Source organism: Rhinatrema bivittatum, chromosome 1 (genome assembly GCF_901001135.1).
Source record: "Rhinatrema bivittatum chromosome 1, aRhiBiv1.1, whole genome shotgun sequence".
Taxonomy (NCBI): domain Eukaryota; kingdom Metazoa; phylum Chordata; class Amphibia; order Gymnophiona; family Rhinatrematidae; genus Rhinatrema; species Rhinatrema bivittatum.
Genome location: NC_042615.1, coordinates 624,850,042 through 624,869,183, shown reverse-complemented (window position 1 = coordinate 624,869,183; position 19,142 = coordinate 624,850,042). Strand labels below are relative to the sequence as shown.

General features: G+C 48.8%; 1 protein-coding gene across 3 annotated transcripts in view; it reads left to right on the top strand.

Moving 5' to 3' along the window:
* WDR36 (WD repeat domain 36) overlaps positions 1 to 19,142 on the top strand; it is a 178,845-nt gene that overhangs the window by 122,398 nt on the left and 37,305 nt on the right. For all 3 annotated transcript variants that reach the window (XM_029571826.1, XM_029571843.1, XM_029571834.1), the window contains 2 exons: positions 12,675 to 12,782; positions 16,810 to 16,907. In XM_029571826.1, the coding sequence (XP_029427686.1) occupies positions 12,675 to 12,782; positions 16,810 to 16,907 (206 nt within the window). The remainder of the gene's footprint in view (positions 1 to 12,674; positions 12,783 to 16,809; positions 16,908 to 19,142) is intronic.

Below are 19,142 nucleotides of genomic sequence, written 5' to 3'. Positions count from 1 at the left end.
GTTCTACAGGCGAATGCAGGTCTTTCTCCTGAAGAGGCCACGCAGGCGGATCGCCTAGAGGCTGCCATTGCTTATAGTGCGGATGCTCTCTATGACCTACTACGTACTTCAGCAAGATCCATGGTCTCTGCAGTCTCGGCGCGTCGCTTACTTTGGCTTCGCAATTGGTCGGCGGATGGATCCTCCAAGGCTCACCTTGGAGCCCTGCCCTTCAAGGGGAAGTTGTTATTCGGCAAAGAGTTGGATGATCTCATGCTTTCTCTTGGAGAGAACAGAGCTTTTAAACTCCCAGAAGACAGGTCCAGAGCCCGATCCTCCTATCCGTCCAGGTCCCGGTTTCGAGGTAATAAGAGATCTCGTCCTCAGAGGTCCTCGGCTCCTTCTTATCGCTCGACTTCTTCCCGGGCCTCTTCGTGGCCACAGTCCTTTCGTGGGAAACGTTACGGCAGACAGGGAGGCACCCCGTCCGGCACGGGTCCCAAAGCCTCTCAATGAGATACGGCGGGTCCATTCCTTAAGGCAACCAAGAACCTCCGTTCCAAACGTAGGGGCGAGGTTGACTTTATTTTTCGAGGAATGGACCAAAATAACATCCGATCAGTGGGTCCTCAATGTAATAAGGCATGGTTACGCGTTAGATTTTGTACGGACTCCAATGGACAAGTTCCTGATGTCGCCCTGCAAGTGCCCAAAAAAGACCATGGCAGTGCTAAGCACTCTTAGGCGTCTGGAGGACTTAGGAGCAATCGTTCCCGTACCTCCCGATCAGCAAGGCGCAGGTCGTTATTCCATCTACTTCATCGTGCCAAAGAAGGACGGCACGTTCCGGCCAATTTTGGATCTCAAAGGGGTAAACAAATGTCTGCGCATTCCACACTTCAAGATGGAAACAATTCGGTCAGTGATTGCCTCAGTTTGTCCAGGCGAATTCATGGCCTCTTTAGATCTCACGGAGGCGTACCTCCACGTCGGAATTCAGCCGTCTTTCCAGAGGTTCCTCAGATTTTGCATCTTGGGCAGACACTACCAATTTCGGGCTCTTCCCTTCGGCCTCGCCACAGCTCCGCGAACATTTACAAAAGTAATGGTAGTAGTGGCGGCTCATCTTCGACGAGAGGGGTTCCTGGTACACCCCTACTTGGACGATTGGCTGATTCGGGCCAAGTCCGAGACCCGTTGCCGTCAGGCGGTGGCCAGAGTCCTCCAGTTGTTGCAGACCTTAGGTTGGGTTGTCAATCTCAACAAGAGTCAGCTTGTTCCTACCCAGTCCTTGGAATACCTGGGAGCTCTTTTCGACACGAAGCAGGGCAAGGTTTTTCTGTCCGCGGATCGTGCACGCAAGCTTCAGTGTCAAGTGCGTCGATTATTAAGTCTTCAGCTGCCGCTGGTTCGCGATTATCTGACGGTTCTGGGATCTATGGCGTCCACACTGGCGTTGGTTCCTTGGGCTTTTGCTCATCTGCGACCATTACAATTTGCGTTGCTCTCCCGATGGAAGCCGGTATCAGAAGAGTTCCACCTACCACTTCCACTCACGACTCAGGCGCGGGAGAGTCTTCACTGGTGGCTCGATCCGGGCCATCTCTTTTGCGGAGTGTCTCTGTTGGTCCCCGACTGGACAGTGGTGACGACGGATGCCAGTCTCTCCGGTTGGGGAGCGGTCTGCCTAGACAAGTCGGTACAGGGCCGATGGTCCTCCGTCCAGTCGCAGTGGTCCATCAACCGTCTGGAAACCAGAGCGGTGCGCCTGGCTCTGCAAGCCTTCCTCCCGTTGGTCCAAGGGAAGGCGGTCCGTGTGTTGTCGGACAATGCAACAACAGTATCATACATCAATCGCCAAGGAGGGACAAGAAGTCCACTTGTGGCGGAAGAGGCAAAGCTTCTGATGAGTTGGGCAGAGTGCCATCTCAACTCCATAGCAGCATCTCACATAGCCGGGGTCGACAATGTTCAGGCGGACTTCCTCAGTCGACACCACCTCGACCCCGGAGAATGGGAGCTGACGGAAGATGCCTTTCATCTCATTTGCGATCGGTGGGGGCTGCCCCACATAGACCTGATGGCTACGTGGCACAACGCGAAGGCTCCTCGGTTTTACAGTCGACGTCGGGAGCGAGGTGCCGAGGGCGTCGATGCGCTGGTTCTTCCTTGGCCAACCAACGTGTTGTTGTACGTATTCCCTCCGTGGCCAATGATAGGCAAGATCTTAAGGCGCATAGAGTTGCACCCGTCCAACGTGATCATGGTAGCGCCGGAGTGGCCACGGCGCCCTTGGTTTGCGGATCTCGTTCAGCTGTCGGTGGATGCTCCCCTTCGGCTACAGGGGTTTCCGGGGCTTCTTCGTCAGGGCCCCGTTTGTTTGGAGGATGCGGATCACTTCTGTCTCGCGGCATGGCTTTTGAGAGGCAACGTCTAAAGAAAAAAGGCTATTCAGATGCGGTGGTAGCCACGTTACTGCGGTCCAGAAAGCAGTCTACGTCCTTGGCTTATGTACGTGTCTGGGTAGTTTTTGAGGAGTGGTGTATCAGCCGAGGGCTAGATCCCATTTCCGCTTCCGTCTCTGATATTCTGGCTTTTCTTCAGGCCGGTCTAGCCAAAGGGCTTTCTTGTAGTACCCTTCGTGTACAAGTGGCGGCGATTGGTTGTCTGCGGGGTAAGGTTCGCGGTTCCTTTCTGGCCCTGCATCCCGATGTCTCTCGTTTTCTTCGGGGGGCTAAACATCTTCGTCCACCACTACATCATCCATGTTCCTCCTGGAATCTTAATTGGGTCCTTTCTTCTTTGTCTACGGCTCCGTTCGAACCCTTAAAACGGTCTACTATTAAGGATCTTACTTTAAAGACCGTTTTCCTGGTTGCGATTACCTCGGCTCGGAGAGTCTCGGAATTACAGGCTTTGTCTTGTCGGGAGCCATTCCTGCGGATTTCAGATACGGGAGTTTCCCTGCGGACGGTTCCGTCTTTTTTGCCAAAAGTGGTGTCACCGTTTCATTTGAACCAGTCTATTGAGCTTCCTGCTTTCGCAGGTGCTGAATATTCGGACCCGCAATGGAAAGAATTGCGGAAGTTGGATGTGCGGAGGGTTCTCCTCCGTTATCTAGAAGTCACTAACCCTTTCCGGGTGTCGGATCATCTCTTTGTTCTATTCTCGGGCCCAAAGAAAGGAGGTCCGGCTTCCAGGACGACAATCGCACGGTGGCTTAATGAGGCCATCGGCTCAGCGTACGTGTTACGAGGAAAGCCTATTCCGAACGGTCTTAGGGCTCATTCGGCAAGAGCTCATGCTGCGTCTTGGGCGGAATCTTCTCAGGTTTCGCCTCAAGAGATTTGTAGGGCAGCTACCTGGAAGTCCTTACATACCTTCATTAGACACTATCGGTTGGATGTTCAGGCTGCGGATTCCGGGGGTTTTGGAGAGAGGGTACTCCGAGCGGGACTCTCTGCTTCCCACCCTCGGTAATTTAGCTCTGGTACATCCCAGGTGTCCTGGACTGATCCTGGTACGTACAGGGAAAGGAAAATTAGTTTCTTACCTGATAATTTTCGTTCCTGTAGTACCAAGGATCAGTCCAGGATCCCGCCCGTGCTGTTGTGAAGAATTGGAGAGTCCGCTCATCTCTTTTGTTAACTATTCCGGTTATTGCTTTGCTCCCTCGTTTTGGGGTTCTGTTCCGGTTTGGGGTCCTTGAATGGCTCCCTGTTAAGGTTAGTTATTTAGTTTGGTTGTTCTGTTTTTTGTCTACTTTGACATTACGTATGACTGAGGGGCTGTGACTGGCACAGGAGCATATATGGCTCCGCCCACAAGTTTTAATCTGTCTCCATCTACTGGTGCGGGGTCACAACCCAGGTGTCCTGGACTGATCCTTGGTACTACAGGAACGAAAATTATCAGGTAAGAAACTAATTTTCCTTTTGGCTCTAGCAAACAACATCTAGGGGTCAGAAAGCCAGGGATCCTGGTTCCCTCTGTCTGCCTGAGGTCTTCTTCACCGGGTCTTCAGCCAGAGACAGGGAAGTATATCTTTCTTTCTCGCTATGTGTGTGAGTTGCATAGTGCTGGGTTCTTGCTTAAAAAAAAAGAAAAAAAAGAGGAGGAGAACTCATCTACTGAAGCGGCCATTAGCCGGAATATTCTCACAGCAGGCTGTGTGGGAGAGAAGAGGTTGCGAGTGCCTACTGTGGCCAAGGATTGGGGCAGTTTGTTTCTGGCATGTACTCGCGACGCGGTCGAGTCGACTCTCAGCATAGCAGGCCAGCCGCATGCTATCGCCGCATATGCTTTAAGATGACGCCTGCCAGGGACCACAGGAAATCTTGTTGAGTCCGTGGCTCAAGCCATGTGTGGCTGACTGCTACCACACAGCACTGCAGCAAATGTGCTGCGGGGGGAAGGACTCTATGGGGGTGGCAACCGACATGAAAATCACCCGATCACAAGGGCTTGTCGGGAGATTTTGCTGTGACTGGCAGGAATCCTACACGTGGAAGGAAACAGGCAGCTCCTCAGGAACCCAGAGACACCCCTCCCCTGCTTTCTCTGGCAGTTCAAACTTGGGGTGGGGTGGGGGGAGAAGGGGGTGATGGGCTATCGGAGGAGGCCTCGCCAGATGACGGTAGTGAGGTGGAAGATTTTTCCACAGATTTTTTTTTACTTCTACATAAGGCCTTTCTGTCCAGTAGAAGACCAGAAAGTTAACGGACCTTTAGTCAAAAATCACAGTGAAGCACAACATGGTCTAAAAGGTCCCTGCCCAAGGGATCAGGGGATCTTCTCCACCATTTGGGGCTTGCCATTCTGCAGGAGATGTGGAATCGGACAGATCCGATGATTTGCATGATGGGCCAGGAGATCCAGGGGATGATCTTGCGGGATGACCCTGGGGATCATCCAGAGGGCGACACGGCCGGGGTGGACTGTGATGAAGCCAAGGACTTCTTTGATCTGGAGGAGATTCCGATTGCAGAGGGAGATGACCCATGGATGGTCCAACTGTTTCTCAAAGAAGAATTAAGACCCCTCATTCCCCATGTTCTGAAAGAGCTGGGTATTAAGGTGCCCTAGCAGGAGTCTGATAATGAAGAGGTGGACCCAGTGCTGGATGGCCTACGAAGTCCACCTATGGCCTTTCCGTTACCTAAGAAGATTAAGAAGCTGGTCAACCGGGAGTGGGTCGCACCGGAAGCAGGTCTTAAAGTGATCAGGGCAATGGCAAATTAATATTCTTTCCCTGTACGTACCAGGATCAGTCCAGACCACTGGGTTATGCCTCCCTTCCAGCAGATGGAGTCAGAGAAAAGCTGAAAAGCACCCCCAGATAACCCAGCGTGCCACCTGCGATCCTTCAGTATTTCTCTGACTCCAGCAGATGAAGGATGGTATAACCTGCGGTCCTGATCCTTTGCAAAATTCTAACCTTAGTACCTTTGACTAGATCAACTTGTAGTAAGTAGTGAAAAAAAAAAAAAAAAGGGGCGATCACTTTGTAATAGCAGGCAAGGCTGGGCTCCTGCCCTTGGCCTTAATACCCGAAGAATATTGACACAGCCCGGTGAATTGAGGGGGATTTACCAGTGGGCCAGTCCCTCCCCCCTATACAGTGCCAGAGATGTCTTAATTCCTCTGGTGGGAGCTACAAATTATATATTTCCTAGCATGTAGCAGATGGACTCAGGACCAATGGGTATAGTGTACTCCTGACAGCAGTTGGAGACGGATCAGTTTTCAATCTGATGTCAGCACTTGTATATATACCCCTGCAGGAAGTGCAGCTCTTCAGTATTTTCCGTCTCCATAGCAGTTAGGGACACTATGCCAATGTGTTTCGCCAAAAAAGATTTGCAGGGCAGCTACTTGGAAATCTTTGCACACGTTTGCTAAGCATTACTGTTTGAAAATCCGGGCTCCGGATGTTGATTCTTTTGGCAGGAGTGTGCTTCGAGCGGGACTCTCCATGTCCCACCCCATTTATGGCAGCTTGGGTACATCCCAGCGCTCTGGACTGATCCTGGTACGTACAGGGAAAGGAAAATTGGTTCTTACCTGCCAATTTTCGTTCCTGTAGTACCAAGGATCAGCACAGAGAGAAGGCGGAGTTAACAGCACACACATATAGGAAAATTGCAACAAAAAATGTGCGGCATATATTATATTGGACAATAATATATCAACAATATATATATCAATAATATATATATATATATATATATATATATATATATATATATATATATATAATAATTATATATAACAATAATATATCCACAGCATTAGGGCAATTCGTTATTACCTCAAATGCATTGATATGCATATATGTATCATATGTATCTAGTTAAAAACCCCAGCTTCTTTTCTCTGTTCCAAGTTATTACTACCCTGTTTTATTGTAACTGCAACCCTTAACTTTCACTTGTATATTGTTACTATTACTACTACCTTTTTTAATTTTTGTTATTTATTGTTATTTATGACCTCTTGTTACCTCTTCTCTTGTTAATTGTAAACCGACATGATGCGATACTCATCGCGAATGCCGGTATAGAAAAACTTAAAATAAATAAATAAATAAACAAAAAAACAATTTCCTGGCTTGTAGCCAGATGGACTCAGAACGAATGGGTATAGTATGCTCGTGCTAGCAGTTGGAGACGGATCTGACGTCAGCACGGGTATATATACCCCCACAGGAAGCGTAGCAACTCAGTAATTTCCGTCTCCAAAGCAGTTTGGAGAGCCTGCATGCTCGCTGAGCGTGTTTCCAATCTACTTTCTATTTTCTATTTTCTTCTTACTAAATTTCTACTGCAACATCGAGCCCCGCACTCCTGCAGTGATACCCTTGGGGTCCCTCCCCCAGTTGAGTTTCCCGGGGTGATTTCCGCGATCCCCCGGAGGTTTAAGACCTCGGTCCGGTGGCCGAATCGCGGTAGGGACGTAGCCCCCGGGCGAGGCTCGGGCGTGGCGAGCGAGGCGCCTCGGTCCCGGCGTAAACGAGGCAGCGGGTGCATATCCTCAAACGCGGCAGTGAAGGTACTTGCCCTCTCCCCCTGCAGCCGGAGACCGCCAGGGTTCCAGCCGGGAAGCGCCGAGGATCAGGTAAGGCGTACATCTCTTACTTTTGGTCTCCGAGGGACGAGGATCGGCGGCGTGGCCTGTAGGCGGTACGCCGTGGAGGGCGCCATTTTGTTGGCCTTGTTCAGGTATTGAGCGCCCATGATAGGCGCCGGTCTATGACTAAGCGCATATTATATACATCATTGTGCGTATATTGCTGCCCGCATATTGCTGAGAGCATATTGCATACCATTGTGCGTATATTGCTGACCGCTTATTGCTGAGAGCATATTGAATACCACTGTGCGTATATTGCTGACCGCTTATTGCTGAGAGCATATTGAATACCATTGAGCGTGTATTGCTAACCGCATATTGCTGAGAGCATATTGGATACCATTGAGCGTATATTGCTGACTGCATATTGCTGAGAGCATATGGGATATCATTGAGCGTATATTACTGCCGCATATTATTAAGCGCCTGGTGTATTAAGCGCCTGTTCTGTTCAGCGTCTATTGCTGCCGCATATTGTTAAGCGCCTGTTCTATTGAGCGTCTGTTGTATTAAGCGTATATTGCTGTCGCATATTATTGAGCGCCTGGTGTATTAAGTGTATATTGCTGTCGCATATTATTGAGCGCCTGTTATATTAAGCATACATTGCTGCCGCATATTATTGTGCGCCTGTTATATTAAGCGTACATTGCTGCCGCATATTATTAAGCGCCTGTTATATTAAGCGTACATTGCTGCCGCATATTATTAAGCGCCTGTTGTATTGAACGCATTTTGCTGCCGCATATCATTAAGCGCATATTTTTCTATGGAACAGAACGCCTCAGCGTCTTCAGCGGGGGCGCCTCTTGCCTCCGGCATTAAAGCCCTCGGCCTCTGCTCCGCATGCCAGCTTAGAGCCACGCACAGTGAAGAGCCAGACTCCCTTTGTGCCCAATGTGAGGAGGCCGTGGGACCCTCGGGCCAGGACCAGTCTCAACCACGGTTTGCTGACAGTTCTCCAGGGGCTACCCCGGATTTAGCGGGCAGTCTCGACCAATCTGGAATCCCAGGGGACCTAGTACCCCGGCGATTAGAGACCGCTTCCATTTCCTGGGTGGATCTCTTTAAGGGAATTCATGCTTTTGTCCAGATGCAAACAGCTTCCCGTCCAGGCCCTGCTGTTCCTACTGCTGCGGTTGCTGCTGCGGTGGTGGCTCCAGCGGATCCTGTTCCTGGACCTTCACGCCCTTATCGTGGGCAGGATCTCCCGCCTCCAGACAGTCCGGTTCAGACGGACCCTGATGTTTCGCCGGATGAGTCCGAACCCCCGGACGAGGGAGAACTTCCCTCAGGGATTGAGCCATACAGAACCATGAGGCGGTTCTTCCCTAAAGAGGATCTCTCCGACCTGGTATCTCAATGCCTGGCGGAGTTGGATATTACAGGTCCCAGCGCTACAGTACCCTCTGCGCAGAACCCCCTGCTGGAAGGTCTTCATCCTACAGCCCGCCATTTTCCATTCTTGCAAGCCGCACAACAACTGATAGATTTAGAATGGGCTGCTCCAGCAGCCTCATTCAAAGGGGGTCGGGCCCTGACAGGTATGTACCCCCTGGCACCGGCTATTCAGGAACTGCTGGCGTGCCCTCAGGTGGATGCCTTGATTAGCGTTGTGGTCAAGCGCACTACCATTCCAGTTGAGAGGGGGGGCGGCCTTCAAGGAGCCTGATGACTGGCATCTGGACGCCATTCTGAAACAGACTTTTGAGGTGGCAGCTCTATCTTTGCGGATCGCAACCTGCTGCACAGTGGTGACACGTTCCTGTTTGTCACAGGTCAGGAACAATGCTCCAGCAGCAGACATGGAGTCAGCTCTCTCGTTCCTCACGGATGCTGCATCTGACCTAGTCCGGACAACAGCCAAGGGGATCTCATCCTCCGTAGCCGCCAGGAGGCAGCTCTGGATCCGGAATTGGTCAGCCAATGCTCCTTCGAAGACACACCTCACCAGAATGCCCTTTAAGGGCTCTTTTCTGTTTGGCAGCGACCTTGATAGACTGGCCAGCACATGGGGCGCCTCTCCAGTACCTCGACTACCGGAAGATCGGTTCAGAAGGAACCAGCGCGCCTTTCCAAGGTCCTCCAGGGGTAGAAGCTCCCAGCGCTTCATTCCCTATAGGAGTCGCTACCAGGCACCTCGTCCTCAGGCCAGGACCCAGTCCTTTCGGACCAAGCAGCGCAAGAGGGGAGCCGGCCCGGGTTCAGGTCCCGGCCATGCCTCACAATGAGAATATGCCGATCCGTCTGGGGGACAGAGCCATAGGGGGCAGGTTAACCCTCTTCTACCCCAGATGGGTCGAGATTACATCGGACCAGTGGGTCCTCGCCATCATCCGAGAGGGGTATTATCTGGACTTTCATCATCTCCCTCCGGACAAGTTTGTGGAATCTTCATGTCCCATACACAAGAAGGCAGCATTGGAAGCTACCCTGGCGAGGCTCCTGTCCTTGAAAGCCATAATCCCAGTACCTACACGGGAAATGAATTCTGGGCATTATTCCATTTATTTCATGGTACCCAAGAAAGGATTCACCTTCCGGCCCGTACTGGACCTCAAGTCAGTCAACCGATACTTACGGGTCCCGAGGTTTCGCATGGAAACTCTGCGCTCAGTCAAGAACGCAGTGCAGCCAGGAGAATTCCTCACGGCCTTAGATTTATCAGAAGCCTACCTGCATGCCCCGATTCATCAGGATCATCAGCGCTACCTACGCTTCAAGGTGCTGGGACGCCACTTCCAGTTCCGGGCTTGGCCCTTCGGACTGGCCACGTCGCCGCGGACCTTCACCAAGGTGATCGTAGTGGTTGCAGCGGCGCTCAGGCGGGAAGGAATCCTGGTCCATCCCTACCTAGATGATTGGCTCATCAGGGCGAAATCGCGAGAGGAGAGCCATCGGGCAACCAACAGAGTGATCGCCCTTCTGGAAAGCCTGGGATGGGTTGTCAACCTAAACAAGAGTTGCCTACAGCCTTCCCAATCTCTGGAATATCTGGGAGTCCAGTTCGACACCCAGGCAGACACAGTCAGTCTCACCACCAAGAGAAGATTAAAACTTCAGACGCGTCTGCAGTCCTTGATGGGAGCCAGTCGGCCCATAGCTTGGGATTATCTGCAGGTTCTCGGCCTTATGGCCTCCACCCTGGAAGTGGTACCTTGGGCAAGGGCGGTCTCGACTCTCCCTTTCCTTCCGATCGCATTGGGGCCCCTCTCTTGCCGTTTTGCCACTATTTCGTCAGGGTTTTCAGGGGAATCTTGTGCTTTTTTCTTCCCTAGCAAATGCCGTGGCGAACCGTGTGTCGGGTGTGTGGTGCTGCGCGCCTCTCGCAGGAAGGCCTGTGCTCTAGTTGTTTCTCAGGGGGAGAGGGAGCCTCCACGGCCCCAGGGAGGGTCATTGTAAGGGTCTAGACTGTCTCTGGAGCCTTCGGGAGCTGCAGCCCTCGTCTCTCTGCCTGTTCCCGTGAAGCGCGGGAATGGGCGCCATTTTGAAATCGCTAACATCAGAGACCTCGGCGGCGCTTACAGTGCAGGGGGAGGAAAATCTCCCGCCAAATTTGTTTCCGCAAAGGACGGTCCCTGAGGGGGACAAGTCTGATGGGCTTGGGTCAAAAGGCGCTGCGGATATCCCTGAGGGGGATACTGATGATTCTTCCTCTTCCTTTTCTTCTGATTTTGTATTTTTAATGCATAGGGCCTTTAAGGCCTGGAAGGCAGGTAAGAAGAGGCCCCTTGTATTGGACCCCCAGGCCTAAGAAGTGCTCTAAGTCCACTCAGGATGCGGGTCATCCTCCGTTGCAGCATAAGAGAGCCATTTCAGGTCTTCTTGACTTTTGTTTATTTTGCCTCGGCCCAGATCACAATATGGCAAATTGTACTGCTTATTGCAAAATATCACACCAAACATTCTCATTTAGAGAGCTTAAAATCAAAGTTGATTTGCTAAATATATGCTACTTTTACGTGCATAAAGCCCTTTGAAAATTACCTCCTAAGCATTTTCTTGCATTGGAAATATTTGCACGTACTGAAACATACATGCGTACTTTCACAACAGAACTACCTGGTGTTTTATAAACTTTGCAGTTCCCACCACACAGTATATAAAATATATCTCTCTATGTGTAAATCCAAATCCGCCCCAAATCTGCCCCCAGGAACAACTCTACGTAAACTTACATGTGAACATGACATATGCTTGTAAGTTTACCAGAATATCAGGAAGGCAGTTTTGTAAACAGTTCTATTCATATAACACTGTTTTACCCGCAGAAATCCCTTTTGAAAATTACATCCAAAATGGGAGAAACCTATTGCTTTAAAAATTTCATCCCCAACATGGCAGTAGTTTGTACTTTAAAGCTGATCTACAGATTCCTTATGTCTTTGTAAGGCCTTTATATAAGGGCCTCTAATCCCTCTCCTATTATGTAAAAATTCTGTTCTTAAATGTTTTCTTGAGCTTGACTCCTGCTTGTGAGGTGGGGCATGGAACTATATATAAATAGGGATTTTAGGTGTTCATAAAGTATAAATTTAGATGTTTATTTTCCAGCTAATTATAGAGGTCCTTTGGGGATACCAAAAATAAGCAGGGCTGAAGGCGCACTCCACAAGATCGCTGGCCACTTCCTGGGCAGAATGTCAGTTTCTGTTGCCTCAGGAGATTTGTAGGGCTGCGATTTGGTCCTCGTTGCATCCTTTCACCAGACATTACCGTATGGACGTGAGGTCGCAGGAAGATGCGTTCTCTGATGAGAGTGTTCTGCGTGCGGGTCTCTAGGGTTCCCGCCCAGCGTAAGGGTGCTTTGGTACATCTCACTTGTCTGGACTGATGTGGGTATGTTCAGGAAAGGAAAAATGGTTCTTACCTGCTCATTTCCATTCCTGTAATACCACAGATCAGTCCAGAGACCCATCCCATCACTGCCGAAAGGCTATGTTTTTTGCCAACTGGTGTTTCAAATTGATTTGCTTTTCAAGGTATTTGGGCAGTTGTTTGATCATAGTTTGTTTTTTACAGATTTAGTTTTTGGGAGTGTTTTTGGCTCCAGTTTTTGCCAGTTTCCAACCCTATAGTCTTCCCTGTTAGCCCGAGAAAGGGGTATTGGGGTTACATCTTGGCTTGGGTCCAGGTCAGTACTGAGGGGATTGCAGATGGCACTCTCTGTTATGTAGCAGTGCCTCAAAGTTTTGTTTCTCTGACTCCATCTGCTGGTAGAGAGGCAAAACCCAGAAGTCTGGACTGATCTGTGGTATTACAGGAACGAAAATTAGCAGGTGAGAACCAATTTTCCTTTAGTACTGTGTGGCAAAAATATGCTTTTGGAACAAGTAGCAGTGGTTCATATGTGTATGCAAAGAGCATCATCTGGTGGTGCAGAAACCTATTGCACCAATTTGTGTTTATAGTACTCCCTTCATAGGGACCCTTGTTCTTTCAGTGCTGAGCTTGTCTAAATCTCATCTTTATTCTAATGCTGGCATGAAAACATTTTTAATCAAAACCCGTGTTTAGCAAATGCACAGTTAACCAGGCTCCTCTGTTTTGTTCTCCCTCTGCAGCCTTGTTGACTGCTTTATGCTGGATTCGGCTGCGCTCAGCATTACCATGTCACCAACTGGAGACTTTCTTGCTTCCTCGCATGTTGATGATCTTGGACTTTGCCTGTGGTAATGTCAAATGTTTTAAACTTCTATGTAATATTTTTGAGTTGTTAATTATTAAGAAAGAAATCATTATTTCAGTGTTTATTTTCCTAACATTTGAAACCAACAATGCAAAAAGAGAGGGAAGGTGGACAGGGTACTGTGGTGAACAAGCTGGGATTGAAATGCCTGGTTTATGCAGACAAAATCCTGGTATTTTGTGAGCTGGGGTCTGTGTGGATGGGAAAGCTTTCCCAACTCTCCTGATGCCTTGAGGAAATATAGAAATGGATGAGGCAGAAGCAGTCTCTAAATCCTCAAAAAAAAAAAAAGAATTGTTTTGAATCCGACATCTTCCATGTCTTTTGATAGTTATCGACTGCAGGTTAAATCGGATGTGAAGATCCTTAGTGTAACTTCAGATTCAGATCTTTTGAAGCAGGCGCACAGCAGTAACCTCTTAAAGGTAGCTTTTTGGCAATTGCAATTGCTCTGCAACTTGCAACCATATATGGCTATTAAGGATCTGACATCTCTTGTTCAGGCACTAGTACTAGGGCATGTAGGTTATTGTAATGTGCTTTCTGCAGGCTTGAATAAAAGGAGCAGCTTATCAGGCCGCAATACTTTCAGAACACAGCAGCGCAATTCTGATGAGCCTGCAGCTCTTGGATCATGTGACCCCTGCCTTAGAACAAATACATTGCCTGCCTGAAATATTATGTAGTCCTCTGTTTGAACTGTGGTTTGGGTCCTCAATCTCTGCAAGATAGTCATAGAAAAACTATGAGAATTTTGCGTTTTCTGCATCATTCCCAGCTGAAGCTAAACATGAAGAGGGCATTCTTTTATGTGGCACCGATTTTGTGGATTGCTCTCATAAAAGAGATCAGAACCAATAGTGATTACTTGATCTTTAGGAAATTATGTAAAACCTGTTTCTTTAATGTGACTTTCTCAGTGGCAAGTTAATGTTTGCCACTGAGAAAGTTAATGAATCACTATGTGGCTGCAGATTGATGTTTAATTTATTGGCAGGCCGATACAGTAAAGCGCGGCCGCAGTTACCCCGTTTCTAACCCGCTGTGTACTCACAATTTGGCCGCGTAAGTCTAACCCGCGATTCACTATCTGTTTTTACCGATCCTTACCGCTTCTTTTACTCGACGCGTATCCCTTTCCGCCCGTGGCATGTATATGTATGTAAACGATCCGATTAGCTATTCCCTCCCATACAGTAATGTGCGCCCCGACTATCTCCTTTTTAACCTATCTTGCCGCGTCTTTTACCTGCTAATTTACCGCCTACCCTGTCCCAAACCAAACCAACCCAATCCAAGCGTCAGGCAAGCCCCAGCAGAGAGAGACGAAATTTCACAGTCCCAAACCAACCCAATCCAATCCAAGCCCCAGCAGAGAAAGACGAAATTTCACAGTCCCGGGCAAACTTTCCCCTAGCCCCCACTCACCTGCCCTGGCCGCGGCCACGCAAGCCCCCAGCAGCAGCAGTAGAGGGGCGACGAGAGAGAGCGGCTTCAGCGGATCGGGCACTCCCCATGCGAGGCGGCTTCCAGCAGCCCCGCCGGCGAAGGTGAATACGCGCATGCCGTGACCTCCGACATCCAGCCGGGCGCTCAGGTCACAGCGTGTGCGCATGCACCTTCTCAGCCTTGAGCGCCCATATTGGACGTACAGGCGTGCACGTATTCACCTTTGCCAGCGGGGCTGAAGGCGCTCTCTCTTGACACCCTTCTACTGCTGCTGCTGGGGGCTTGCGTGGCCACGGCCAGGGCAGGTGAGCGGGGGCTGGGGGAAAGTTTGCCCGGGACTGTGAAATTTCGTCTCTCTCTGCTGGGGCTTGGATTGGATTGGATTGGTTTGGTTTGGGACTGTGAAATTTCGTCTCTCTGCTGGGGCTTGGATTGGATTGGGTTGGTTTGGTTTGGGACTGTGAAATTTCGTCTCTCTCTGCTGGGGCTTGCCTGATGATTGGTTTGGTTTGGGACTGTGAAATTTCGTCTCTTGCCCGTCCGAAGGAGGGTGCTTTGTTGCGTTCCCTGCCTCCGATCGCCGGCTGCTGGGGCTTGCTGGCGCCTGGCGCTCAAGGCAGCGGGGTCTGTAAGAGAACCATCCACTTCCTGGTACCTGTCATTTCAAATGTAATTTGAAATGATATTTGAAATGACAGGTTCCAGCGCACCCAGGATACTGTATAGGCACTGTATAGCACCTATACAGTAAAACGGAATGCGCTTCGTGGACGCTTCGTGGACGTGCTTTGGACGCGGCTTGCATTTGCATGCCATTTAAATACTGTATCGAGCGGTATGTGATCCGAACTGTGAGTGCGGCAAACGAGCAGGCGCCCAGCACTGCCGCACTTTTTCTTACGCGCCCTTACTGTATCGGCCTGTGGGTTAGGCTGGATTAGGACATAGAATGGCCATCACTTTATGTGTGGTTTGATCTGTCAATTGCTTAGAGTTTTTAGGAAGTTGGATGATATAAATTAATCATGAAAAATAACTTGAATAGTTGATTATAGTAAAAAAAAAATCACAGCAAGCTATTTATTACAAATAATTTCATCATTGTTGTTGATTAATCCCAAAACAATAGTTTTATAAATTAAGTTCAAATCCTTTTCCAAAGATTTTTATATAACAAGGAACTTGAAAAGAAATGGACCAGCGTTTCAGACCCAGTTGAAGCCAGTGCTACCAACAAAAAGAACCACCAGTAGGTGCTACTTAGCACACAGGCTTATGATCACTCTGAACCTTCAGCTCTTAATTAAAACAATATAATAATCAGGACTCCTGGATTCCCATTATGCCATGGCAACTGCTGCTTAATCTGCCTCTTGCTTCATAATTTGCCTTTTCATGTGTTGGAGAGCACCACAGCACTTGAGCTGTAGGTTACACACCTCTTTTTTTTTTTTTTTTAATGACCTCACCCCCTTTACCCCTTGCATCATTCCATCCTGAATCAGGTCACACTACTTTATTTTTCACCGCCTAAATTGGGTTGCCACTTTTTTTTTAAAACGTCTCAGCCCTGCTGCTTCCCCAGGCTGGGCCATCTTTGAATCTTCTGCATAGTACCTACAGAAAATTCTCCTGTCGGCATTGTGCGGCTCTTGGGGAAACTGAGCCCTTGCAGCATCTGCAGAGAGCAGGCAGCATTTGAGGAAGGAGAACTTATTGTAAAGAAAATGGGAGGGGGTGGAGAATGGAAGAGTAAGTAAAGCAAGTGTTGAAAAGACAGGATGGGAGGAAAGATGAAATTGGAGACAGGTGGGATGAATGTAAATGGAGATTAGGGTGGAGAGATGGAGGCGTGAGAGGAACAATGGATGAAAAAGATTGGAAGAAGGGAAGGACGACTATTAGAGGTAAGTGGAAAGAAGAAATGAAAATAAATGGAAGATGAGTGGAAAAGGGAGAAAATTGAAAAAAAAAATGACTTAAAACAGATTTTAAATGGTTTTTCAATAATTTGCTTTTATGCAATTAGTTACAAGTAAATTTATGTAAATGTACCACAGAATTCTACAACCCTCGCTACAATCTACCCAGGACCTACTGCAAAAAGTCAGGCCTTGACAATAACATTTCCATAGTGCAGAGTTCCAGTAACCATATTGGTCTTCAAGAAAACTAAGTCTGTGCAGGTCCGGTAGCATTAATAGAATCAACCTAAGAATTATCTAGAAATGATGAGCAAAAAGTTTTGTTTTTTTTTTTTGAATGGGTAGGTCTCAGCTTTGTGGACTTAATGAAATCTTTCATCACCTGCTGTGAATCCAGTAACAATTCTGTAAACAAAGCTATGCCAAAGGCTCATTTTAAGGCTAAAAATGTGATGTAATGTAATTGGCAATGAATGGTCCCTAGTTTATAAAAAAAAATCGAAGGGCAATTAAACAGTCTGGATGCTTACTGCAAGTATTTTTAAACAATCAAAAAGTAGCTTAACACTAATTTGTTTGTGCAGTAAGTAGATTGGGGTATATGTTAATGTGTGTTTATTTTGTTTGGTGATTTAGGTCCAACAAGTCCCTGTATTCACTAGTCTCACTGCGGCCGCTTCCTGCGGATTATGAGCCAGCTACAGTGATGCTTCCTGGAACCTGTCCTGTCCAAGGTAAACATGGGGCCTAAGAGACTCACACTGATATATGCAGGGTGAAATTCAGCCAGTTGATTTGTTTTTCCACTAAACTTGTAGATTAATGGTCTCAAACTCATTCCTGTTCATACCCAGATCAGGCCAGACAAGTGGGTTTTGCATTCCTATCAGCAGATGGAGGCAGAGAACAAAACCTTGAGGCACGGCTACATATCCGAGTGCCACCTGCAGTCCCTCAGTATTTCTCTGTCTCCAGCAGATGGTAGAGGTGCAATCCTGCAGTCTGTTTAAAAAAAAAAAAAAAGAAAGAAATAGAAAAAGCAGACAGAATTTGCTTCAGAGCTCTTTGAAGTGTTAGGTACCTTTGTGAATCATCCCTCAGATGGAGCCAAGCAAGCGGGATGTTGGCTATCCCATTGTGGCTTTAGCCTGCTTCTTCCGGAGGAACTGAAAACCAGGGGAATGGCTCCTCTTTCCTCCGAGGTCTCCTTCAAGTCGTCTTCCTCCTGGCAGGAAAGTATATCTGTTTCATGATTAGTTAGTTAACACCTAGATTCATCAAAATGCTATAATAACGCATGGATAACACCTGCGGTAAGAAAAAGGGGTGTTTATGGTAATTTTACAGTTACCGCACCGCACGCTAACATAGCGCTTTGCATAGGTAGTGTATCGCGGGGTGTGGTAAAGTTTTTGCACCCTGTGATACCCAGACAGGTACCAGAGAGGGAGAAACTATAAGGCCTTCATAGTAGTCAACTATTTATATCTCTATAGGAAGGCCAGATAATAGCTCGAGGTGAGGTGGTGGTTTAGGGGCCAGTTTTAGATGCAGTTTTAGATGTACGAGCAACACAGTACACCGAGGTGAAGATTTGACATCATTTGGAGTGAGGAAAATCTCACAAAGATGAGATTTCTACTATGTTATCTCGCCCTAGCTTGATGGTACCCTGGGATGAAATATTCTGCTGCAAAATGTTTGGTGTCTCCTGTAATATGCATAAAAGAGTAGATATACTCTTGTACCTTTGTTCTACAGGCTGCCATTATTTTTGAGAATGGAGCATAGGATGTGTTTTAGCTATGCCAACAACCACCCCACTTTCTCCACCTGGTCTTCTCAGACCAATACTGATCCGGGATTCTTTCATGCATCTGCTTCTCCATGGGCGAGGTCGGGCCTCTGCTGGTGTGCAATTCTGTAAGCAGACCATGTACATGGCCTATTTGCTAGCGCCGGAGTGGCTTTTTTTGCCCGCTAGACTGCCTCTTCTCTGGGGGTCCGGGGGGGGGGGGGGTTGACAAGCTGTTTCTCAGGCACATTTTGTGTTCGTGCCTGTTAACGCATGCACCTTTGAGCAGACCATGTGCGTGGCCTGCATGCAAGTGTTGGAGCGGGGTTGTTTCCGCTAGGTCGCCATTTCTTCCCTGGGCCTAGTGACGCCAAAGTCTCACATTGCAGCTTGTAAGGCGTGTGAGTTGTGGACCACGCAGCTGAATGAGGTGTCCCTGTGCTCTGGCTGTGCTGCAGGGGGTGAAGGAGCTTCAGCGGAACCGGCCCCCAGACAAGAGGGCCACTAGATCTTTGGGGCCCAAAGCAGACGTCCCAGGGGGGGACTGGAAGGAGTCGCCATGGCCTCTGAGGGTTGCAGGCAGAAGTCCTCGAGCTCTAGGGCACCCAGGGATTCTCCGGCTCTTTCTCCCATGAGACATTGGCAGCACGGGCCCTTAGCACGAGAGAGGAATCAAATGGGAGCAGCCTCAATGGGGACGACAAGAGTCTGAAGGAGTTTTCACCGGATTTTGTTGTTCTCCTGCATAAGGCCTTTCTGGCACGGCAGGGGGCAGGGGGAAGCATCCCCGGGACTGTCAGCCACAAGGTCCTTCCAAGAGACCTAGGGAGGTCTCGACAAGAAGTTCTGGTGGTTTGCTCAGAACTCTGGGCCTGGGGCGTGGCTCAGGAGCCGAAGGTGATCCAAGGAACACGGCTCGGATGATCCTCACAAGGATCCTGCAGGTGCCCCTTCAGGGGGTGATTCCAGTGGGGTGGATACGGACAAGGGTGACCCTGATCTAGATGAGATGCTGCTGACGGAGGGAGATGACCCGAGAGTCGTTCACCTGTTTAGGAAGGAGAAGCTGTGTCCCCTGATTCCTCAGGTTTTTGAGGAATTGGGTATCAAGGTCATTCAAGAGTCAGACAGTGAGGGAGTAAATCCGGTCCTGGAGGGACTGAGGGGTGGTCCT